A 24,018-nucleotide genomic window follows, 5' to 3' on the forward strand; every position below is an offset into this window, starting at 1 on the left:
ATTATCGCATTTTTCTTAGAACAGTCGAGCTTTCGCTTGTGCTCGTGTCGCTTCGAGGTTAAGTTTGCTCGTAGTTGCCCCCTTTGAAACAAAAGCCAAAAATAACCATGAACGGATCCCCGAGAAAAAAGCAACGTACGGAGCCCCAAGAGAGTAACGTGACGGTCATTTTGGGGGCGCAATGGGGCGACGAGGGCAAGGGCAAAGTGGTCGATTTGCTCGCACAAACTGCGGACGTCGTATCCCGGTGTCAGGTAAAACCCCATTTTACACCTTAAAGTGTACCCCCTCGTGCTAATAGGGTGTTTCTAATGAAAGCCCTAGTTTAATTTTAATAATTCCGTGTGTTGTCACTTTTTTATTTCAATTATTTTTCGGGATATTTTTAAGGTGGTTTATGAGGTTGCATCATCACATGATTTGACTATTTAGAAACATTTCGGTGCCAATAAATTCGTGTCAGGTGCTTGAGTTAATGTGTGTAAATATCAGGGACCTTGCCCTTCATCTTTGACTTGGCCAGTTTAATTCACTCACATTAAAAAATTATTTTTAGAGCTTCTCCTATTGTGTGGTTTAATTGGGGGATTCTCAGAACTTTTTATTATTAGATATGATGTAAATAAATGTGTTTTACTTTACACTCGGTTGCCTTTCCTTAATTTAAAGGTGACAATCTCACATTAGTTCTGTTAAGTTGGATGGAGTATATCCAGTAAGAGGTGTGGAACAGGAGTACCTGCTGAATAGATTCAACTATTTGTCACTAAAGCAAAATACTATTCTCTCTAGTCAGATATTTTTATATAAACTTTGCAATAATAAAATTGATTGTTCTGAGCTCTTAGAGAGGCTACCTCTCTTTGTTCCTCCTGCCAATACAAGGAGGCACCATATATTTTATCCCTCTCTTAACTTAACAAATCTGTCCTGCAAAGCTCCACTGTGCCGCCGTGCTTGTACATGGTATAATCAGATGAATGCTATAGATGTCGACATCTTTAGCAGCACTGAGTATGTTTTTAAAAAAAGGATGTGTTCCTCTCTTAATTTGAATGATACCTGATTATTTTTCTGTGATTGTATCATTTGGTTAGTGTGTCTTATATTCTTACAATTATGCTATTGTTTTAAATTTTAAATTTTGTTATCACTCTATATTGGATCTTATATTATTTTTTTTGTACTACTTATTTAAGGTGCTTATAACTTGTACTGTTTTAATTTTAATTATTTCAATTGTCTTGTAATTGGGAATTTTCCTGTTGGTAAACTATTTGAATTTGAATTTGAATTAGTGCCGAGGACCAATTACCATGTAGGCCCTTGCATAAATTTATCCATTATTCCTGTAATTTATTTGCAAAAAGATTATCTTTAGTAGAGCCTAGTATACTATAAGAAAATTGAACATTTTTGTGTTAAATAATTGGGGATTAAATAATGAGTAAAATTGTGTCATATTTTTTTATGAGCTTAGAGCAAGATCAAACCTATTGGGTATTCTCAAGAATATGATTCTACATATGAAACCAAAAAATATGACCTTTTTTTGCGGTTAGGACTTTTTTTATTTTCAAAAAACTGAAAACTTCCCTTTTTTAAAAATCATGTTTTTTTATACATCCCCTCTAATATCTACTTAACTAATTGAGCTATTGACATGATTTTTTTTTTATTTTAACACACACACTTAGGCGCTTCTTTCAAAGTATAAAATGATTGAAATTAATTATTTTAAATATGCCCAAAACATGGATGACCTTGGCAGTTCAGAAATTATGCAGGCAAATTTTGACTAATCGAAAAAAAATTTTGTATTTGGGAATTTCATATAACATGCTGAGAAGAAAATGTGCACAAATGATTAAGAAAGTTTTTAGTACCATAATCATTCTTGTCACTTTTGTAGTTTATGCTCTATGATTTTTTATAGGGCGCGGAATTTAAACTCGGCTCCTTGCAGAAACTGATAAAGCAATCAAGCGATGTTTATCTTGCTTAATCTAGTTATACTCACTCCGTTTAAATTAAATTAAAAGAAAAGTATGAAAAAAATCATAATATTATTATATTAGGCTTCTTCGTTTTCTGATTCTGAAATATCATCATTAAAACTTAAACTATTATTGCATAATCTGCATTTACATTCTATCATACATTTTAATCCCTGTTTTACGCAAACACATCTAGTACTATTGCAATTTTTGTCTTTGTTATGGATAAAAGTTTTTTTAGTTCTACTGGCACTGGGTCTTTAATCGTGAACTGTGGTACCCACACATCTTCTTTTAACAGCCTTCCAAACTTGGCGGGATTTTCATATACAGGTTCTGGTAAATAACTGTTATACCAAGTTTTTAATTGGTAAATACACCTACAAAAATTAAATATTAATTACCTTTTTAGAGTGCTAAAGTGCGAAATATAATACCTTTTTAGGTGTAGTCCAAAAGCATCTACGGTCGGCGGAAGTTCAGAAGCAGGTTTGTTTTTTGGTTGTTGCTGGTGGAATCTTAATTCGTTTAAGTTTTTAATATTTTCATCTTTGTATTTATACAGTAAAAAAATAAATTTACTGGCAACATCCATGGCTTCATCTTCGGATAATATTGGAAGCATTTCTAATTGTGAAAGTGTTTTTGTGTAACGTATCAAAAGAGGTTTTTTTGCCTATTTCATATAATGCACTGGTATTATCGCAACCAGTTAAGCAATGGATAGCTAATAGGTTTTTGGTTACTAGAGGGCCAAGTTTCTTAACTATATCGTGGATGGCAACGAAGCGCCTATTCTTGCTGTGTCCCAGCTCCATAAACAATTTACATTTTTCAAGTTCTGGTGTTATACTATAAAAGTGTAAGAGTAATAGCAACACATCAGTATCTACCGATTTTACTAAAATGGATTTGCTATGTGAAGTTTCTGACAAAATGTGAAGAATGATCCTAGGTCTGCTTCCTCTTGACTGCTGTTCAGTGATATCAAGTTTTCGGGTTCTTATCGCACGTAATTTGAAACGCTTGCTTTGTATTTTCGAATCCTTCAGCTATTACTTATTTTTCATGACTATTTAATGAATCGGAACCCTTTTGAAGAAAGTAGTCGCTTAAATAAACTAATAACGCTCTTTTGTTTGCAGATGATTTAAGAAACTCGTTAAAATTAGGAATTTTTCGCGTGCCACTCACTTTAAACTCAACCACATTTGAGTCACCACTGTTGGACCTTTCAGCATTTTTTAGGGTATGAGTAGTGTATGTATCAAAAATCACTGTAAATTTTTTTGCACCGTGTTTTCTACCATTGCTCACAATTTTTGCTAATAGCAGGTGCCCCAAATCGTGACCTCAAGTACCATGCCATCAATAACATATGAATATATTGGTGGGCAGACGAATAACGGATTAGTAAATGATTCTAACTTTTTCGAAAGATCAGATTTTGTTGATTTGCGCATTGCACCATCTTCATGGAACATAGAAGCCAGAACAGGCGCAAGTTCATAAGATAAAATGTTTGGCAAATCCATTTCTTGGAAACGAGCGGCACATATGATCCTCCGAAACATAAATTCGGTGCCGATAAGTGAATTTTGTGAGGCAGTTTTGGGTTTTGCTTTTGTATTTTTGAACGTTAAGACTTTATCTCTTTTTATTGGTTTCCAAAAACTAACTTCAGGAGTTGTTCCAATAACTTTTACTGTAGTTGTTTCCAAGAAACTACTTAGACTTTTTTCTACTTCGTCACTTGCAACTTTTTCTGGCATATGTTTATCAACTGTTTTGTTGGTAATGTTGCCCAGTTGACCCAGTGCCAGTAGAACTAAGAAAACTTTTATCCATAAAATGTTCAGACAAAAATTGCAATAGTACTAGATGTGTTTGCGTAAAACGGATTAAAATGTATGATAGAATGTAAATGCAGATTATGCAATAATAGTTTAAGTTTTAATGATGATATTTCAGAATCAGAAAACGAAGAAGCCTAATATAATATTATGATTTTTTTCATACTTTTCTTTTAATGTTTTTTTTCGCAACCTTTTATACATATAAAATGCTCAGAAACGTAGTGAGTATAACTATGCAAGATAAACATCGCTTGATTGCTTTATCAGTTTCTGCAAGGCGCCGAGTTTAAATTCCGCGCGCTATAAAAAATCATAGCGCATAAACTACAAAAGTGACAAGAATGATTATGGTACTAAAAACTTTCTTAATCATTTGTGCACATTTTCTTTGCAGTATAAAAAACACGATTTAAAAAAATGTACGTATTCCCAGTTTTTTGTAAATAAAAAAAATCGGGACCGTAATAAAAGGTCATATTTTGTAATTTCTAATGAACAATGACCTATCTAATAAAATGACATATATATCGTTTTGTTCTAAGGTAAAAAAAAATAAATCGAGAAGGAAGCGACTTTTGCCTCGTTTTGTACTACACTAAATGTTAAAATGCATGTGTGTCATTTGCTTCTGAAGGTTGTTAACTAAGTAAAGCCCTACTTAAACAGAACATTTTTACTGATACAGTTAAGTGATTGATGTTATGAACAATATATTGTCCAAGTACGGACCCATTTGATTTTAATACATGACTCATTAAAACTATAAAAAACTTGATTATTGATCTCTAAACAAAATTGATTAATTTAGCTATCACAAATGGCATTTTCCTTGATTGTCTTTAAGTTATACCAATATATAAAAAAGGAGCTGGGGACTGAGATGTATGGGTCAATTTTTGGTAAAATTTTTGAGACATTTTGTTAGAGCAATTCTTAAAGAACAATTTTATGTATGAAGAATCTTTATGGCTAAAGAACTTTTTTAGTTACACTCAGATTTACTAGGGATGAACCTAGGAGGACCAAAACAAGAATATGTGGACACTTGTAGTAGTTACTATATATTTTAAAAGAGTGTAGAGGGATTGCTTGAAATGTATTCTCTCTAAAAAATGTGTCTTTAAGTAAAAAATTCATTACACTACAACAGTTTTGGTTGATCCAAGTCTAATGGCATTTTTCTTGTCAAAAATTTAATTTTTATCCATAGTAATTAAAAAACTATTCTATGCATTTTTTTGAGATTTTCTTTCAAAGTACCAAATTCCTAACAAACAATTTCATATATGAATGTAGCTCAACAACTTTATAAGTTAGACTCATATTTACAAGGGATTGACCTAAGGAAGTCCAAAATTGGAATTTAAGAAAAACTCACCATATGTAACATTTGTGTAGTATTCAAAAAATATTAAATGAATTTTGATAATTCTATGTGTATGTTTTAAGGATAGACTTAATGTATAACATATTATTTTAAGTTAAAAAATTAGTAAGCCATGGGCAATTTGGTCATACCATGTCTAAAATCAATTTCCTTGACAAATATTTTACTTTAAGGCAAAATAACTCAGAAACTATCCCAGGCATTCTTATGAGGTTTTCTCTCAAAGTTTCGCAATTCATGGAGAACAATTTCATATATAAACAATTTTTGTGGCTAAAGAAATTTTCGAGTTAGGCTCGGACTTCCTAAGAGGACCAAAATAAGAATATGAGGACTTTTGTTATTGTTACTTAAAAATCTCTTGATGAATTTTTATATTTATTTTAAAAGAGTATAAAGAATATACAAGAGGGATTGCTTGAAATGTGTTTTCTCTATAAAATGTGTCTTAGGTGCAAAATCCATTATACTAACAGTTTTGGCTGAGAAAAGTCTAAAGCCATTTTTCTCCCCAATAATTAAACTTTTACCCATGATAATAAAAAAAATATTCAGTGGCATTTTTTTAAGGTTTTCACTCAATTTCACTCAAACTTTACCATCATATATGAATATCATGTCTAAAATTAATTTCTTTGATGAAAGTCTCACTTTAATACAAGACAATTCAAAAACTGTCTAAGGTATTCTTGTGAGGTTTTTGCTCAAAGTTAGAGGCTTGAAGAACTAAATAAAGGATTATGTTCAGCAAAATGTTTAATGTTAGGCAACATGACTTTATACATCAACACTCAATGGATATAGGGGTCAGGCAGATGTGACAAGATTCTGGAGGTTTTTGAGTACAGTTTCCACTCTTTCACATTCACACTCAGGTAACATTTTCCATTGTGTAGTAAATCAAGTATTAACTTGCTCCAGTCCTAACAAGTAATGGAACAAGTAGTGCAATGAATGGAACAATCATCCCAAATGAGGATAGACTCCAGCCTTAACAGGCAGGATTCAATATGTTCACTTCCAGAGTAGTAGGTTCGAGATTTTACTGATGACACATGGCATGCAGTATTCTTCTATGCCTGCTATTTGTTATGGAGAATCCTGAAAAATGCTCGGCAAACAATGGCTCCTTAGTACCCATAAAATATATATCTCATAATGAGACATCTTACTGGAGTATAGTTTTTCAATGTGATGCCTCTGTTAAGAATCTGTCCCTTTATGCATTTTATTCTTTATGCACATTATGGTGTTGTTAAAAACCAACAATGAAAGTTTGGAGCACTCAAGGTATCTTGACTTGGAAATTGGTGTTCCTCAGGGCTCCATATTGGGACCTCTTTTATTTTCGATTTATGTTGCGGATATGCATAACTGTATTGAACATTGTAAATTACAACAATATGCTGATAATTCTCAGATATACATGCCATTCATGTTTTTAAATTTTAATATTTCTGAGCAAAAAATTAAATAGGATATACTAAACATAGTTAATTATTCCAATGAGCATAACTTAAAAATTAACCCTGCTAAATCCAACATCATTTTATATGGCTGTAAGTCAGGAATTCTGAGACACTTATATGAAAGTATAAATAATGAGATTAATGGAGAAAAAATTCCAGTTGTCAATGAAGTGAAAATATTAGGATTGACTTTAGATTTTATCCTTTGTTTTGAGACACACATTAAGAACAAATTAAATATAGGCTATATGCGTCTTAGAAATCTGTACAGATTAAAAAATGTCTTAAAGAGTAAAACCAAATATTATCCCTGCTATTGCAGTGATGTCATACGGTTTTACTACGGTGATATCGTATATTCTAATTCTATCACATCTGAGCTTTCTAGATCTATACAAAAATTGCAAAATAGCTGTAGGTATAAGATTTTCTTATGGCGCTGCCTATAATCACACCTTATTTAAACATAAATTCTATTTTAAATATGGAAGGGAGAAGAAAATTACACATATATGCCTTTATATATAAAATAATAAAGTCGGGTCAACCCCCTTATTTAAATAAGTTATTTACTACTCTCTCGCATTTACACAATACTCGTAATGTTGGAAGTTTTAGGATCCTCCTCCTCAACATAGAACAAGTAACTTCCACAAGTCATTTTCGCTTGTCGGAGTTACAATGTGGAATAACTTGCCAAATAATATTAAAAATTTGTCACTTAATAAATTTTACACCAAGGTTAAGCAAATTCTTCTCGACTCCCAACGAGATGCCTAGTAGCAGAGAAAAACAAACCAAGTGGTTTGTTTTTCTCTGCTAGTAGTATGACTAGTAGTAGATACCTAGTAGTATAAACTGCAAAATCAACTAAGACCAAAGATAAGCTGGCCTGTTCAATCTTTCTTTTGTGGTTCTCTAATAAATTTTACACCAAGGTTAAGCAAATTCTTCTCGACTCCCAACGAGATGCCTAGTAGCAGAGAAAAACAAACCAAGTGGTTTGTTTTTCTCTGCTAGTAGTATGACTAGTAGTAGATACCTAGTAGTATAAACTGCAAAATCAACTAAGACCAAAGATAAGCTGGCCTGTTCAATCTTTCTTTTGTGGTTCTCTTTTGTTTATTCTTGTTGCCTTTCATCGAATTTTTTTTTGTGTTATTTATAATGTTTTCAAGGCCTGTTTCACGCAAATTGGGCTATCGGTTTTATATAATCGCGAAGCAGTTCCTTTTACCAAAAATTGTCAATTTTTTTTCTCATGTACCTAATTATATTTATAACTATTTTTTTGGCAATAAACTTTTTTGACTTTGACTTTGACTTTTATGGTCAAGATTAAGATGTACCTAATTAAAAATGCCTTTTACACATTTCAGGAGTACCTCAGTTTTAATTTTGCTGATAAAATTGACCTCATGTCTTTATTAGTCTGCATTATCAATACAATTGTGACTTTCATCTTAAATCTTTTATTTTTTAGGGTGGAAACAATGCAGGCCATACAATCGTCGTTGACGGGGTCGAATACGATTTCCACTTACTCCCCAGCGGAATCATACAGCCTAACGTAAAGTCCGTCATTGGTAAGTTTGACTCATACTTATAACAATAACCATAAAACACCTAATGGGAATTTTATTTTGCTGAGCATAAAAATAGCTACCGCCCGACCTTTACGTAGCATAGGAGACTCCCGCTTATATAATATCAATAATATTTATCGTCACTTGACAAATTTTATTAGTTCTAGATATAGCTGGTTGTTTTAATAGACCAGACGCAATTATAAATGTGGCTTAATACCGTCATACCAATAAAATACAATATTTTATTGATTAATACGGTTTTATGTCGTGCAAATAGGACTAACTTATAATAATATAAATTGAAAGAGAACAATGCGGCAGCAGGTACCTTTTTGTGCCATGCAAATTGACTGTGGTATATTTACCAACTGAGAAGTCATGCAATAATTATTATTGATAAATTTAAACTGTTTGAAATTGATTTGGAAACCGCAACGGTTTTTGTTTTTACTATATTGTTTTATTAGTTACTGCTAAGAATTATGTATATAATATGATGAAATAAAAGCATGAGTGCATGTAATTGTGTAAGCAAAATTAAACAAAAGTAGGTTAAATGGGAGTAAATATCTCTGAAAGTGTTTGGTTGTATAAATAACTTTTCGAGGACTATTTATTTAGAATTTTATTGACATGCTGATTGATAAGCCTATTTGTGCAATTTTTATAAAATTCTGATACATTTAATTACCATAGTTTTATATAAACTTATATGAGTTGAAACCAACCAACCAAATATGCTTTATTGTCCAAGTCATGAGGACACAGTGATATACGTTAACACTAAATTCGTCAACTATAGTTTGAATTTAATTCAACTCAAAGCCGCTCTATTATCTGAATATATGATCGTCTTATTGATAAAGCATATAACAATAAAATAAACAGATTGATTTATTCATCAAGAAACAGGAAAACCCTATTGAAAATTTTACATAAACAATCTAACTACTTGTAGGAAATGGCAAATACATTTGAAGAATTTAGAAGCAGAAAAAGAAAGCCACCTTTTTGGAGATTGGGCTCTTGAAAACTCAGCAGGTGGTATCAACAGTCACTGACTCCAGGAATGTGCATACTGAGATCAATAAACAAAACAATAAACATGATGATTTTCATCCAAAGCTTCTGTTTTTAGCTGGAAAATGTAATAGATTCACAACGTAGAACAAAAAATTCTATTATCTAAGGTCATAGGTCTAAGGTCTAAGGTCATTATTCTATGTTCTATTATAATAAGTAATTTAGAAAAAACAATTTACGTTTATTTTGTTAACTTGTTAAAATGTATCTAGATTTTAAAATTAAGATATCTAATAAACGGACTCTCAGGCCGACATTTACTAAGAATACTTTTTTTACAAGAAAATATTAGATAATTAGAATTTTTCACTAGAGCTTTATTATACAGGGGTACAAAAAAGTTTTGGTATTTTTAACACATGCAATATACCGCAGGTAGCGCCCTCTGCAAGATATAGCGAATCGGTGAACGGATTTCAATTTCTCGTTCCAAAAAACCCCTTCACACCAAATCTTAATTTAATATCTTACGAAACAGTCGATTTACTTCAAAAAAACGATTTTATATTTCTCATTTTGACGCCCTGTATATTGAATACCGAGCGTCCAATTAAAAAATGGCATAACGAAAGTCGCATTACTTTGGTACACTTTATATGTAGCCGGCGGATTGGCTTCCTTTTTCCGGACACCCTGTATACCGCCCGCCCTCTAGGGATATCAGTGTGTTTCTTGACAGGTTAGATTGTCTTCTGTTCCAGCTCCCTATTCACTCGCGTGTTATCTCGGCTGGAAATTTTAATATTAATTATTCAGAGGTTTCCTTACCGCAAATAATTTCTCTTGATGGAATCTTTAAATAATTTGCACTCACCATGCATGTTAATGCACCCACTCGTATTTCGTCCTCTTCATCGACCACTATTGATTATTTCTGCAGTAATTTGGACGGTGTTACCTGTTCAGTGCACTCAGTGGGTATATCGGATCACGAGGGGGTGTATGTCCAATTCCCTGGTGACTTTAAAAACAAATCTGGCCGCCGGAACTGGAATGCAATTCGGGTTGCTCCACAGCCATTTTCTTCCTTTTATTATACATCACGTGATAAAATAAATATCTGCTTTCCTTTGGCTAGACTTAAATCCAAAAGACGAAAACCATGGGTCACCGCGGGACTAAAAACATCTGCCCAAAATTTGCGATGCTTAGCAAGACTTCGCAAATCTATTGACAATCAATTCATCAGGTCTTATTTTCAGGATTATCGGAAAGTTTATAGGCATCTGATAAAAGTCAGAAAGGAACTGTATTACAATGAGCGCTTAGATTCGTCCGGTAACAGATAGAAGGAAAGTTGGTTAATCATTAACGAATGTAGGCAGTCTTCTCGTCGGCGGTTGGTTGAATCGGACTTGGGACCCGATGATTTCAATGACTATTTTTCTAATATTGCTGAGAAGTTACTGGAAGCAGTTCCCAGTGACAGCGATCCATTGCAGTATCTTAATCGGAATGCTATCAACCAATCATTCTTTTTACACCCTGTAGATGGCACCGAAGTCCTTGAAACAATTCAGTGCTTGAAGAATCATAGGTCTTCGGGTTCCGATGGTATCTCTTCACGTCTGCTGTCACTTGTGCCTGCGAGCGCTTTAGGTGCTTTGGTTTGGGCAATCAATCAGTCATTTCTTCAGGGTGAGTTCCCATCCTGTTTAAAGGAAGCTATGATTATCCCTCTTCATAAGGGTGCTAGCTTGGACCGATCCTTTAACTTCCGTCCCATATCAATTTTGGCTGCCCTCTCCAAGGTTCTTGAGCGGCTTGCAAAAAAGAGAATTGTCTCTTTTTTGACCAAATACAATGTGCTGTCCCCTAATCAGTATGGATTTCAGTCATCTAAGGGCACGCAGGATGCCATTTTCAGATTCTTGGAGAGTGTGTATCTATCTATGAACTCCAAGGAGGCTGCAGCAGCGGTGTTCTGTGATCTGTCCAAGGCCTTCGATTGTGTGGATCATGGAATACTGTTCTCAAAGCTTGATTTTTACGGATTTAGGGGAATGGCTTTAGGGTGGTTGAATTCATACCTGTCTGGCCGCACCCAGAGGGTGGTTTCATCTGGATTTTCGTCAGGGATAGCACATCTTAAATGTGGTGTACCTCAAGGGTCAGTGTTGGGTCCTATTTTATTATTATTATACGTTAATGACTTAAGCTCTCTATCACTGCATGGACTAGTGGTTCAGTTTGCCGATGATACTACAATTCTGTGGCATAACAAAGATCAAAAAGTAGTCAGATCTCTCATAGTAGAGGACCTTCACAAAATTAAAGAGTGGTGCATCTGCAATCAGCTTGTATTCAATGTTGATGCAAGACTTTTGTTCTGGGCTTTAAGTGTAATGTAGAGGGTTTTTTGTTTGATGAGCAGAGCCCACTACATGGTAGGGATTATTGTCGATTTCTCGGCCTCTTCATTGATGAGAGTTTAAGGTTTGACAACCACGTTTTGAGCCTCGCTGCTAAACTTTCTTCTGGTTGTTTTGCAGTCAGAGTTGCCAGGCATGAGTTGGGGGGGTTGTTTGCTCGCTCAGTTTATTTCGCCTTAATAGACTCTCATATCCGTTATGGGTTGCCATTTTGGGGTTTGTGCTCCAAGGGACTCCTTAACATAATTTTTACTATTCAGAGCATTAAGGTATCTGTGTTGGTGTTGGTCTGAGAGTCTCTTGTAAACCTCTTTTTGTAGCTGAAAGAATTTTAACAGTTTTCTCACTCTTTATATTGGAAACTGCAACACTCATACATAAGTCCGTAAGTCCACCATCCTGCACCAGTCATAATACTTGTCAAGTGGCCAACTTATCTCTTCCAATCCCCACCTCCTCACTTACGAGAAACTCTCTTATATTTATTAGTTGTAAAATATTTAATCATGTTCCTTTTTCGATTAGGACTGTTACAGACCTTAAAAAGTTTAGGAGAGAACTAAAGAAATTAATCTTACCAAAAGCTTACTACAGCATTGAAGAGTATTTTAACGACTCATTTTAATATTTAAAATTAATTATATATCTGTTGATCAGATTTACTTTATTATTATTTTTTTTAATTATTCTTGTTTTATGTTGGTTCTCGCCTTTTCTGTTCTTCTTTTTTGGTTTTTTCTTTGATTATATAAAATAGGCTTCTATGTACAATCAAAATCGATTCTGTATTCTGTTTTTGTCCTGTATCCTGTATAACCAAATAAATACTTGTATTATAAATTCTAGGATTAGGAAGCTTTTAGCACAAGTTTGTAAACTTAGCAAATAAAATATATTTTGACCTTGACTATAACACAAAATATACTCTAACCTACATCCTGCTCCAATACATGCATAACATTGCTTTGCTGAGTGAGCCTTTAAATGCATCAAGAGGACGATCCAGTGAACTTAATGATCCAATGGACTGTGCATTTCATTTCTTCCCAATAGACGAACTGGCCCACTAAGAACCCCCTGCTCTAACACACCTAAGCTATCAATTAAGCCATAATTAATCTTATAGGCAAAACAGACATCATTAACTTTTCTTCACTGAGATAAAGATTGTAACTAGAATAGAAATCCAACCACCGATGCATGCTTATAATTAAGAACTTACCAAAGAGCAGTATAAAATTATTAAAAATGAAAGTGAAAAATCACATATTAACCTTAAAATAAAACACAGAATTTTCATTGCATTTGATTATTGCATTATAATGATCCCAAAAAATGATCTTGGTGTCAAACAGATCCTATATCAGAGTTAACATTTTCAAGTTTTCACCAAGTGTCAGAATAAAAGAAAAATGTTTATAAAACATGAATGATGTATGTAGAATAACAAAAGCGAAAAAGAAAGAGAATTAAACAAACAGAAAAACCTAGAGACAAACAAGCATCCCTATACATATATACATATAAAGTTAAAAAAAGTAAAAGTGAGTAGTGCTATACATTTATATTTAAAAATTCCAATCCTAGATCACAAATTCGAAATCCTAGGAATCGTCAACAATTCATAAGTTTGTCTTGTTTTACATGAGCTTACACTTCTAGCCAGAGTGCATATATTTTTTGTGGATCAGAGAAAGAGTTTCCAAGATAAAAATTGAGGGTAGAGTCAATATATTGTTAGCAAGAAAGAGAGGTTTACATCAATCTCTCAATTTTGCCTTATTGATATATTTTAATGCTCAGTTTTGCAAAATAAATACTGTTTGCATCAACTCTAGTAGAAGAACCCCCAAAAACATATGCAATGTCTCAACATGTTCACTACGTTTAGAGCAAAACAATTAGAAGATAATTTCTTATTTAAATGAAAAATATGTGTTTCAAAATTCAGCTTATTATCAAAAAATATATATTATACAACATATTAAGAAAACTGAACATGGGGTATTTTTAAAGGTCATAATATTAATATTTGAAACATTTAAGGATAACTTGTTTCAACCGCACCATTCCTGTATCAAAGATAGGTCACGATTCACATCTTCATTTACCAGAAAATAGTGTCATTATCAACCAACTCTGCAAATCTACCAGAAACACTCAATACTTGCAATATGATTACTGTAAGAACAGAACAGGACCCAACACTAAGCCCTAGAGTCATTTGCCAAATTCAAATTACCCTAAAAGCATAAAATATTTCGTTGTCATTTACTAAATGGTTCTGAACAATTTTAACACTTAAGGAAAGATCTGTATTAGCAATTTGAATATTTCTGAATCAATCATCATTTAACCTTCCAAATCTTGTTGCGATATATAAATAATAAGTTTATTTTAAAAACATTTATGCATTACAGTTTTATGTAGGTACCTGCACAAGTTAATTATAAAATATTTTCTACTTAGAACGATTTAATATAATTAATGCTTTATATCACTTTTACACAACACTTTTTCATAATAAAATTGGTTCATAAATGTTTCACAATTTTGCTTATATCATTTGTTAGCGCAACAGGCTTATAATTCTGCCAAATATCCCTGAAACCTGTTTTGTGAAGTAATTTAGAAAGTAATTTTTTGTATTCTATAAAGTTTTGTATAGCTATTAAGTCATTAGAGTGGCTGGCAGATATTCGTTTGTTTCTCTCCCTCTAATAGATTTGAGACCAGCTAACAACCAATGCTTTATATCTTTACAGTTACATTTAATATACTCTCCATAGTAGGAATACCAACTTATTTTTTTAACTCGGTAAATTCATTTGCAAATATGTTTTGTTAATTTTTTCCTATAACTGATATCCACTATTCAGTCTCTAAGAAAGATCTTAATTTTATTTTGTCCAGTTTCTTAGAAGACTATTACTGGTAGTATTGTTATGTTGGAATTATTAACAACCATTAACAACTGCTTTTGACTGGGTTGTTTGATTTTATGACAAAATTGTCAATGCAGTTATTACTGTCATTATCAGCTTGTGTAAAATTTACTTTAAGAAGCAAGGCAGAGAGGATATTTATATAATTGCTAACATTCACTGAACTATTGGCTTTTTGCAGATTTAGAATATCAATGTTAGTATCGCCACAGATCTCTATATTATTATGTTTTATTTTTAGATTTGAAGATATTCCTTTATGATTTCAATATATCACACTTAGCATAAAGAATAAATCTATCCCATTTGTTTATTAAGCTTTAGTCATAATATAATTATTGATAGCCAGGTAAATTTAAATTATTTAGCTTAAGCATAATATTATTTGTTCTTGAAAGAGCAATTATGTCAAAATCCTTACTCAGAAAATCCAAATAAGTAGTTGAGTTTTTTAGAAACACTTCTCACATTAAATTGAATAATAGGTCTCTAAATTCATAATTAAAAATGTCAGTATATTATCAATTATTATTAACAATTGCTGGTTAATTTTCTCGCGCTCTAACCTAGACAATACCTAAAGTATAAAATTAAACTCCCAAGTCATAGGTTTCAAATATATTGGACTAAAAAGTTAAAGGATTACACGTGTATCGGCTGTACTAGCCATCATCAGATCTTCTGTATCCACTAATAAAGAATAAAAAAGCAAAATTAAAAGTTGAAAATTATTGAATCGGACACAGACTAATTCCCATATATTAAAAATATAAACATAAATATAGACAATACTGTTATAGTAGTTTTAAACTCACTTGAAGAAGCAAAAACTTAAAGACCCATAAAAACCATAAAGGATTCTACCGCCGCGCCGTCAGAGGCGTGCGGTTATTTATAAAATTCTTTTGGTGAATAATAAAATAAAATAAAAATTTTTAAGTTAAAGTTACAGTTTTACTGACTATTATTTCGTTGATCTGGTTATTTTTGAGATGAGAACTTATTTTTATGTTGCCTACTTAGGTACATTTTTATAACGCAGTAAAGTCGACTAGGATTATTCACTCAAACACTTATTTATATTATTGCAAAGTACTCACCAATGCTTAATTAACCTTCTGAAAGACTATCCTCAGAAGTAGAATCATCAAGGCCAGGTTGAATTATTATTTGGGGTATGGGTGGCAAAACAGTATACTCTCTTTCAGTTTTAATTACGTGCTCAACACCATTTTTCCATCTATTAGTTTCGAATTCTGAAACAATTTTGCGGATATTTTCAATAACTACCGCACTTAATGTTGGTGAACTGTTGCACTTTCGGAGTTGTTTTTTTAATGTGCCCCATACTAGTTCAATGGGGTTAAAAATACGATAATATGGAAGCAACCTTAAAACGGGGTGTCCATTATTCTTAGCAATAACATACTTATTTTTAAAGTTATAACCTGTAATGGTATTAAGCAACTCCTTTTTTAAGGGGATTTTGTTAGGGACTGGAATGTTCTTAATTTTCATAAAAGTTATGATATCTTGTTTTTTAGAGCCGTTGTTTGGTATTTTATTTAATATCCTGGAATGGTAAGATGCATTGTCCATAACGATTACTGAGTTTGGGGGAATATTTGGTAGGAGTTAATCAGAGAACCACTTTTCAAATAATGCCGCGGTCATGTCTTCGTGGTAATCAGCCGACGATTCAGAAATATTTTTAGCAGATAAAAGTAAAGCATTTTTAACAAATCCTTCTGTACTGCCAGCATGAAGTATAATGATTCGCTTTTCTCTTGAACATGGCGTATTCAAGACACAATTTGTACGAACTGTCAACCCAACCGTATTTAACTACGTCATGCGTATCAAACCAAGTTTTATCTATATAAATAATATGTCTATTTAGGTCCCGATACAACTTAATACTACGTAAATATTCTTGCCGAAGTTCAACAATGCGCCGCGATTCCATAATAACCATTATATTATTTAGTTTTTGGTGTTTAAACCCGCACTCTCTTAAGATACACCGGAGTGTTGCTAAGCACTTATAGTCATAATCGGGGTACTCGACAAGTTTTTCTCTAATCATTTCCAATGTTGGAATCAAGTTAGCCTTATAAAAGTCGTATACTATACGCCGTATAACGTCTTTGGTAGCTTCAAGGCAATTAAAAATATCTAAGATTACTCTTTGACACTGAGCATGTAAGTCTTTATGTCCAAACTCGCTGGATTCCTTACTAGCTACACTACTTGTCGATACTGTATCGGCTACCTCAAAAGGTCTCCTGAAGGCCATATTAATAAACAAAAAAAACAATAACAACACTAAAATAACTATAGGAATTAACAAGGAAATAAAAACTATTTAATTATATCAAAAAAGAAATAAACAACAATGTAACTCCACAAACTTTAACAAATCGCAAATTAAAAAACAAAGAAATTTTATAATATTCATACAACACTCTCATTAAACATCAGAGCAAGACAAAAAAAGCCGCCTGCCTCGATTCGTCCTGCCACCTGCCACTGTCCTAAAACTTTAAAATAGTCGGCTCGTCAAAGGGCTCTGGGCGCGGCATCCGCTTTTGATAACCGATTTCTATGAATCGCTGCACGAAACGGTATTTAACATCGACACCTGCATTAGTACGCTGCCGCTGTTCCATAATCTACGCGGATTTGGCGATCTTTCAATGCAAAGCAATGTGTTTAAAACAGGCCCCGTTCTATAAGTCTTCCCGCCGGAACGCTTTTAATAGTTTTTATGGTCATTCAAGTGACTTTAAAACCACTACACCATATAACTTTTTCACTATAAATATTTTTCAAAACTTCAAATTTATCTTCTTCAACAAAATTGTCTGTAACTGAGAAACTAGTTGAGGTACAAAAAACCTTCTTCTATGAAATTATTGGGAAAGAAATGCTCTTTTTTTGCCCAAAACCCCTTTAACAGTATTCCAATTTATTGGGGAAATATTTTTAAGAGTAGTAGAAATTTATTAAGAAAATCTCCAAATATGTTTAACCTAGATATTGATGTAAAAAGACACATTTTAAGTGGTTCCTTTTGTGTTATAGGCAATGGTGTTGTCATACACCTGCCCCAACTATTCGACGAAATCGAAAAAAACGAGAAGAAAGGCATGAAAAACTGGGAGGAAAGACTAATCATCTCAGATAGGTAAGTCATTTTTACGATAATTTAATTAATTTATCAAAACTAATAAAACGTTTTAGGGCACATTTAGTATTTGATTTCCATCAAGCGGTAGACGGTTTACAAGAACAAGAAAACAATAGGAAGGGCCAAGGGTTGGGCACGACTAAAAAGGGTATCGGACCAACGTACTCCTCGAAAGCGACCAGAAACGGGATCCGAGTGGGGGATCTACTTGGGGACTTTAAAATATTCAAAGAAAAGTAAAATTAATCAATAAACTAGTTTTATATTTAATTAATTTCTTGTTTAATAGATTTACAGCCTTGGTCGGAATGCAACAAAGGATGTTCCCGAGCCTAGAAGTGGATATCGACGAGGAATTGACCCGGTACGAAAAGTTCGCCGCCAAAATTAAACCTCTCGTATACGATACCGTTTCGTTGCTAGATAAAGCAATAAGGGATGGCAAAAAGGTGCTTGTGGAGGGTGCAAATGCCGCCATGTTAGATATAGATTTTGGTGAGTTGTTGTTCTGACTTATAAATAAAATAAAACGATGTGCTCTGGCTTTAGGTACTTATCCGTATGTAACGTCGTCGAATTGTACCGTGGGTGGTGTCTGTACAGGATTAGGAATTGCCCCAATGAAAATTAAGAAAGTTATCGGGGTGGTTAAGGCATATACTACCAGGGTGGGAGACGGTCCTTTTCCCACTGAGCAAATTAATGTAGAGAATTTATGTCAGATTGTAAAAAAAATATGAATAACTAATATTATTTTAGGAAATCGGTGACCTGATGCAAGAACGAGGAGCGGAATTTGGTGTTACGACAAAAAGGCGAAGAAGGTGTGGTTGGCTGGACGTGTTCTTGCTCCAGTACACCAATAAAATCAACGGTTATACCGCGTTTTGTGTCACAAAACTTGACATTTTGGATACACTAAAAGAAGGTATTTATGTTTTGTATATCACCTAATAGGCTTATTTCAACAAAATACAGAGGCGGATTAGCAATTTGGACCCTCGTGAATTTTTTTAATAAAAAAAGCTAATAGTTTTTAAAGACATATTTATTACTTTATGTTTAGGTATAATAACAAAAATATATTTCTACTTAAAAAAAAACAACAAAAATTTAAAATTATAGAAAGAAAACGCAACAAAAAGATAATTAAAAATGTCTTTTCTTTTGAGATTTCAGGGCTGCAAATTGCTCTATAATATTTTTCAAGGATATCGTGTTCTATTGCTAACAAAGAAAAATTCTTTAATCACCTAATAAATTTCTCATATGAGTTTTAACGCTTGGTAATGTAAAAAAAAGATCTTTCTCTACTACAATATAACTGCATGGATAAAAACATCCTTAGAGGTAAATCAGACTTGTTTTTTGCCTTTAACGTTTCCCTTGGATTTGTTTCCAAATTTAATTCTCGGCTAAAATGAGTGTTATCTCTTTCACGGAAAACAACTTCATTGCCTTTATTTTCGTCAAATTGTGGTTTTCTACATCTATTTCTTTTACTATCTAATTTAAATGTTAGCATAAAAAAATTTTGACCACATTCCTCGTAATATACAAAACGTTTCCGTTATTAATTAGTTAATCATACAAAGAGGCTGCTAAGGAAATATCGATATTAACAACTTGTAATGAGATGCTTACTTTATTAAACTGTTACAATATCGTCACAAAATGTATTGAAATCATAGGGATTCCAATTCCTCTAATCGAACTTTAATGGCATTTGCCTGAATTTTGTACTGTTTGTGTCGTTTTTTATTATTATTTTCTATTACTTCTAATGATTCTTTAAATGCAGAAAATCGTAAAATAATTGCCCTACATGAATCCTGAGCATTGGGAACTTTAAGTTATTCGGTCATTATTTACGGTATTATACCTATATATAGGACCTGAAAAAAAATTGTACGTTTTTAATTTGATAAATGATTTTATATAAATTTGATATGCTGATGCTTAAAATATAACGTAATTTTAATGCTGAACTTAATGAAATCTTCGCCTTTTTGTTAGAAAACTGCGTTTTATAGAATTTCTACTGTGAATTTTTGCGGATTATCACGTTGTAGCATCCAGCAGTAGTCTGCTATCATCGATACGCTATCTACCCTGGTAACGCCTTTCCATCTCTTCAATATCTTGGTGGAAACGTTCTCCTTGGTCCTCGCTAGCTGCCCCAAGATTTCCCGGGAAGTGGTTTAGATGTGCGAATAGAAAGAGTACCTTCAAACTCATGTTGCAGCCTAACACACGAAAATGTTCCAACATTTTCCTGACTATGTTCTTATAGTCTGGATCCTTGTTATTTCCCAAGAACTTGTCCATAACTTCTTTAAATGAGCACCAGGCTTCCTTTTCGATAGGCGTCATAGAATTTTGAAAGTCTTAGTCTATATATATAAAGGAGTTTGTCCTGACTGACTGACTAATCATCGCAGAGACCAAACTACAATAGCTAGAAACGTGAAATTTTGCCAACGGGTTCCTTTTATAATGTAGGCACCGGATAAGAACGGATTTTTTGAAATTCCACCGATAAGGGGGTGAAAAATGGAAAAACTGTTACCCGTGACCTCGAGAACTAAGGGGGCGTGGCTTCGGAGTTTGAACGGAGACTGCCCGCACCAACGAGTCGCAGGCATCAACTTAAGAAAAAAAAATAAAGTGCAACAATGTTTTTTTATAATGTAGGCCCCCGGATACGAACGAACTTTTTGAAATTCCACCGATAAGGGGTGTTATCTGTATTATTTATATTTTGGTAGACATAACAACAAGGCGGGTCCATGCGAGACTGATACCCGAGAGGTGACTCGACTCATGCATTTCGATGAGTGAACTCATTGAAATGCATTAAATTGTGTTATTTGCATATTACACAAAGAACAAATTATGTTTAAATACGAGTAGATCTAAATTTTGCATTTTTAATGTAAACATCAGGGTAAATGGAGTGAGCATTTTATGAAAAAGAAATAAAGTGCTTGGGTACAATTTTGGATGCAAATTTAATGTTTCTCGCAGATTAAGCAATGAGAAAATTTTCCAAGAAAGTTGCGTTTATTAATAGAGTTGCAATGTGTAGATGTTGTCAATGCATACAAAACTCATGCTATACAATGTCATTGTTCTTCTCTTATAAAGTAGGGTCTGTAAAGTATAAACTGTGTCTACAGTTTTGCATCAAACTGTAACGAAATTTGGAAGACCTCCGTTATTTTAGGCGACGATATTTTAGACGACGATCCTGGCCTAAGCACCCGACAAATAGCTCGGAATTTGGATGTTTCTCATGCAACTGTCTGGCGTGTTTTGCACGAAAATAACTTGTATCCATACCATATTCAAAGAGTTCAAGCTTTGCTACCTCAAGATTTCCCAAGGCGCTTACAGTTTGCAAGGTGGTTACTTCAGAGATGCGCGAGAGATAATAATTTTTTATCAAGTATTCTATTCACAGACGAAGCTCATTTTTCGCGGGAAGGGGTGGTGAATTTTCACAATGTGCATGTTTGGGCAGCAGAAAATCCGCACGAAATTAGGCAATCTCACCACCAGGAGCACTTTAGCCTTAATGTATGGGCAGGTTTAGTGGGAGATGAGTTAATTGGTCCTTTCTTTTTTCCTAGAATTTTAGTTGGCGACACTTATTTAGAGTTTCTACAGTACCATTTAAATGGTTTACTAGACAATGTACCTTTAAATGTGCGAGCGAACATGTGGTTTATGCATGACAGTGCCCCCCCTCATTTCCGTATAACAGTGCGTGACTATTTGAACTTTGTGTTTTCTGAGAGATGGATTGGTAGAGCAGGCCCAATAGCATGGCCTCCACGCTTCCCGGACTGCAATCCTCTGGATTTTTTTTTCTGGGGATATGTAAAAAGTCTCGTCTATAATCCTGGTCAAGTGCCCTCGCTCGAGGTCCTAAGGCAAAGAATTATTGATGCCTTTGAAACAATAAGAAATACTCCCGGAATTTTAGAGCGAGTAAGACAATCTATGAGAAGACGAATGGAGGCTTGTATTGCAGCTGGGGGTGCGCATTTCGAGCACTTTTTATTAAAAAAAATATTTGTTTCTCAGAAGTTTATTGTTTATTTAAAAAATAATTAATCATTATGTTAATAAATGTTAAATAATTTTTTAACAACCGTCATTCTTTAATGTAAATAATTGTTCATCAATTTATTGAAAAAACCTCAATAACAAAGTTTCAACAATAGCAAAACCAGTCTACCTATTTATTGGTAAATGTCGTGCCGCTTAAAAAATGTCCTAAAACAAATAGTCACAGCCTACTACTTAATATTATCTGTTTAAATTTTAATTATTACGTTATTGGTAGCCTTTTATTAATCGGTGATTTTCTCAAAAACTATTCGTATTATCAAAAAAATGCAAGAGACATAAAATTTAGATTTTTGTATGGCCCATATTCTGGTGTAGCTTAAAAAAAAAAATATCCCTACATAAAATTAGTTTTACGCCTTTTCTAAGATAAAGAGTAAATAGACCGCCTAAAATAACGGGGGTATTCCAAATTTCGTTAAATTTGATGCAAAACTGTAGACACAGTTTTAAATAATCGATTTTTTTACACTTCTTGCGATGGCTGTAGCTTGAAGGGGGTGCATTTTAGGACCCATGTTTACAGGAAAAAAAAGTCTTGTTTTGACCTCAGGAATACGCCCTTAAAATATATGTAGTGAATTTTGAAACACCCTGTATAGTCTGTTTAAGTACATAGAATGTTATGCATTTTTATTTTCCATTTTTATACACATATGTTTTGTTATTTTCTTTTTTCTTTCCTGTAATTGGGTGACAAACCTCTTGGAAACAAATGCTTTTTTTTCTCCATTTAAAGTTTTGTTTCACATTATTTTTCAATCAATTGAGCAATGAGACTGATCCTTAAATGTTATTTTATTATTGCTAATAATATTGAAATGTTTCAGTTAAAATCGCCGTCGGTTACAAACTAAACGGCAAGAAAATCAACTATATGCCCTCGACCGCCTCCGATTTAAGTAAAGTAGAGGTAATAGTTCGAAAAATGAACATATATATTTTTTAAATTTACTTATATAACGATTTTTCTAGTGTGAATATATCACGATGCCGGGCTGGCAGGCCAGTACCGAAAACGTCAGGGAATTCAAAGACTTGCCGGAAAACGCACAAAATTATATAAATAAAATCGAGGAATTAGTCGGCGTTCCTAGTAAGTATTACTTTATTTAGTGTATTTCAGAAATTTAAAGAGTAACAAAGTGTGGTATTCCATCCAGTTTGGCTAAATTTCATGGAAGTAGGTAAACTATAATTTTTTAAAACTATATAGATAGTTACTACTCAATGCAGTTTTGAACATGTATTTGATGTAATACCATAGTCTCAATAGTATTATAAGAATATTAATAAAATGGAAACATTCACCCCTAACTGCTATGGGAAAATGAGAATTATCATGCATTAGAAGCTTCTTTATCCATATTTTTAAGAAACGTGTCCAAGAGGAAGCATTTCATTTGAATAAATCTTGAAAATCCTAATGCATGGATTTTTAATTAAAGCATTAGGATTAAAATAGAAAGCTTTTTAAACCAAGACAAAGGCATAAACAAAGTTCAAGTAACTATGTCAATAGTCAAGAATAACAGAGTCGCAATGGTATTTTTTTGCATGAGGTCATATTGCTTTAAACATTTCTGAAACGCAGTATAGTAACTTCATTATATCCGAGAGTATATTATTATTTTTTTTTTTTAGTAAAATGGATCGGAGTGGGAAAAGGACGAGAATCTATAATAAAAATCAATTAGCATAAGTAAAAACTGTATTATATTTTTAATAATTGTGTAAAATAGCTGTTGTTACTTAAAAAATGCGCAAATATGTTTTTTATGCTGTACTTAGCACGTAGACTTTTAAGTTCAAATTTGTTATTGTTTAAGTTTCGTCTCGGTAACGTTAGTTAATGGCAGTGTTGTTTACTAGATATAAGAGGATCTCGAACAGGAACCAAATACAAGTTTTTTTCTGTCAAATTATATTAAATATTCTTTAGTTACTACAAGCAGAAATTGAAACAGTGTGGTATTCTAATAAAATATCAAAAAGA

General features: G+C 33.1%; 1 protein-coding gene and 1 long non-coding RNA gene across 2 annotated transcripts; one reads left to right on the plus strand and one right to left on the minus strand.

The window, feature by feature from the left end:
• LOC126750298 (adenylosuccinate synthetase) lies at positions 1 to 24,018 on the plus strand. The gene is made up of 10 exons (XM_050459869.1): positions 1 to 254; positions 8,193 to 8,295; positions 17,783 to 17,885; positions 17,942 to 18,124; positions 18,178 to 18,383; positions 18,438 to 18,592; positions 18,648 to 18,816; positions 22,853 to 22,935; positions 22,998 to 23,118; positions 23,667 to 24,018. The coding sequence occupies exons 1-10, from the start codon at positions 108 to 110 to the stop codon at positions 23,717 to 23,719; spliced, it is 1,323 nt and encodes a 440-aa protein (XP_050315826.1). The 5' UTR covers positions 1 to 107; the 3' UTR covers positions 23,720 to 24,018.
• On the minus strand, positions 2,056 to 2,692 carry LOC126750299 (uncharacterized). Its single transcript, XR_007665676.1, has 2 exons — positions 2,435 to 2,692; positions 2,056 to 2,377 (listed from the first exon to the last, which is right to left on the minus strand). It is a non-coding gene; the product is annotated as an uncharacterized LOC126750299 (long non-coding RNA).

The sequence above is a fragment of the Anthonomus grandis genome, chromosome 2 (genome assembly GCF_022605725.1).
Source record: "Anthonomus grandis grandis chromosome 2, icAntGran1.3, whole genome shotgun sequence".
NCBI lineage: Eukaryota > Metazoa > Arthropoda > Insecta > Coleoptera > Curculionidae > Anthonomus > Anthonomus grandis.

Excerpts from the sequence above, each read along its gene's own strand:
- LOC126750298 (XM_050459869.1), top strand. The coding sequence starts at position 108 with ATGAACGGATCCCCGAGAAAAAAGCAACGTACGGAGCCCCAAGAGAGT. Across the intron at positions 18,593-18,647 it reads TTCCCACTGAGCAAATTAAT|GAAATCGGTGACCTGATGCA; the intron begins GTAGAGAATTTA and ends ATATTATTTTAG. Across the intron at positions 23,119-23,666 it reads GGAATTAGTCGGCGTTCCTA|TAAAATGGATCGGAGTGGGA; the intron begins GTAAGTATTACT and ends TTTTTTTTTTAG.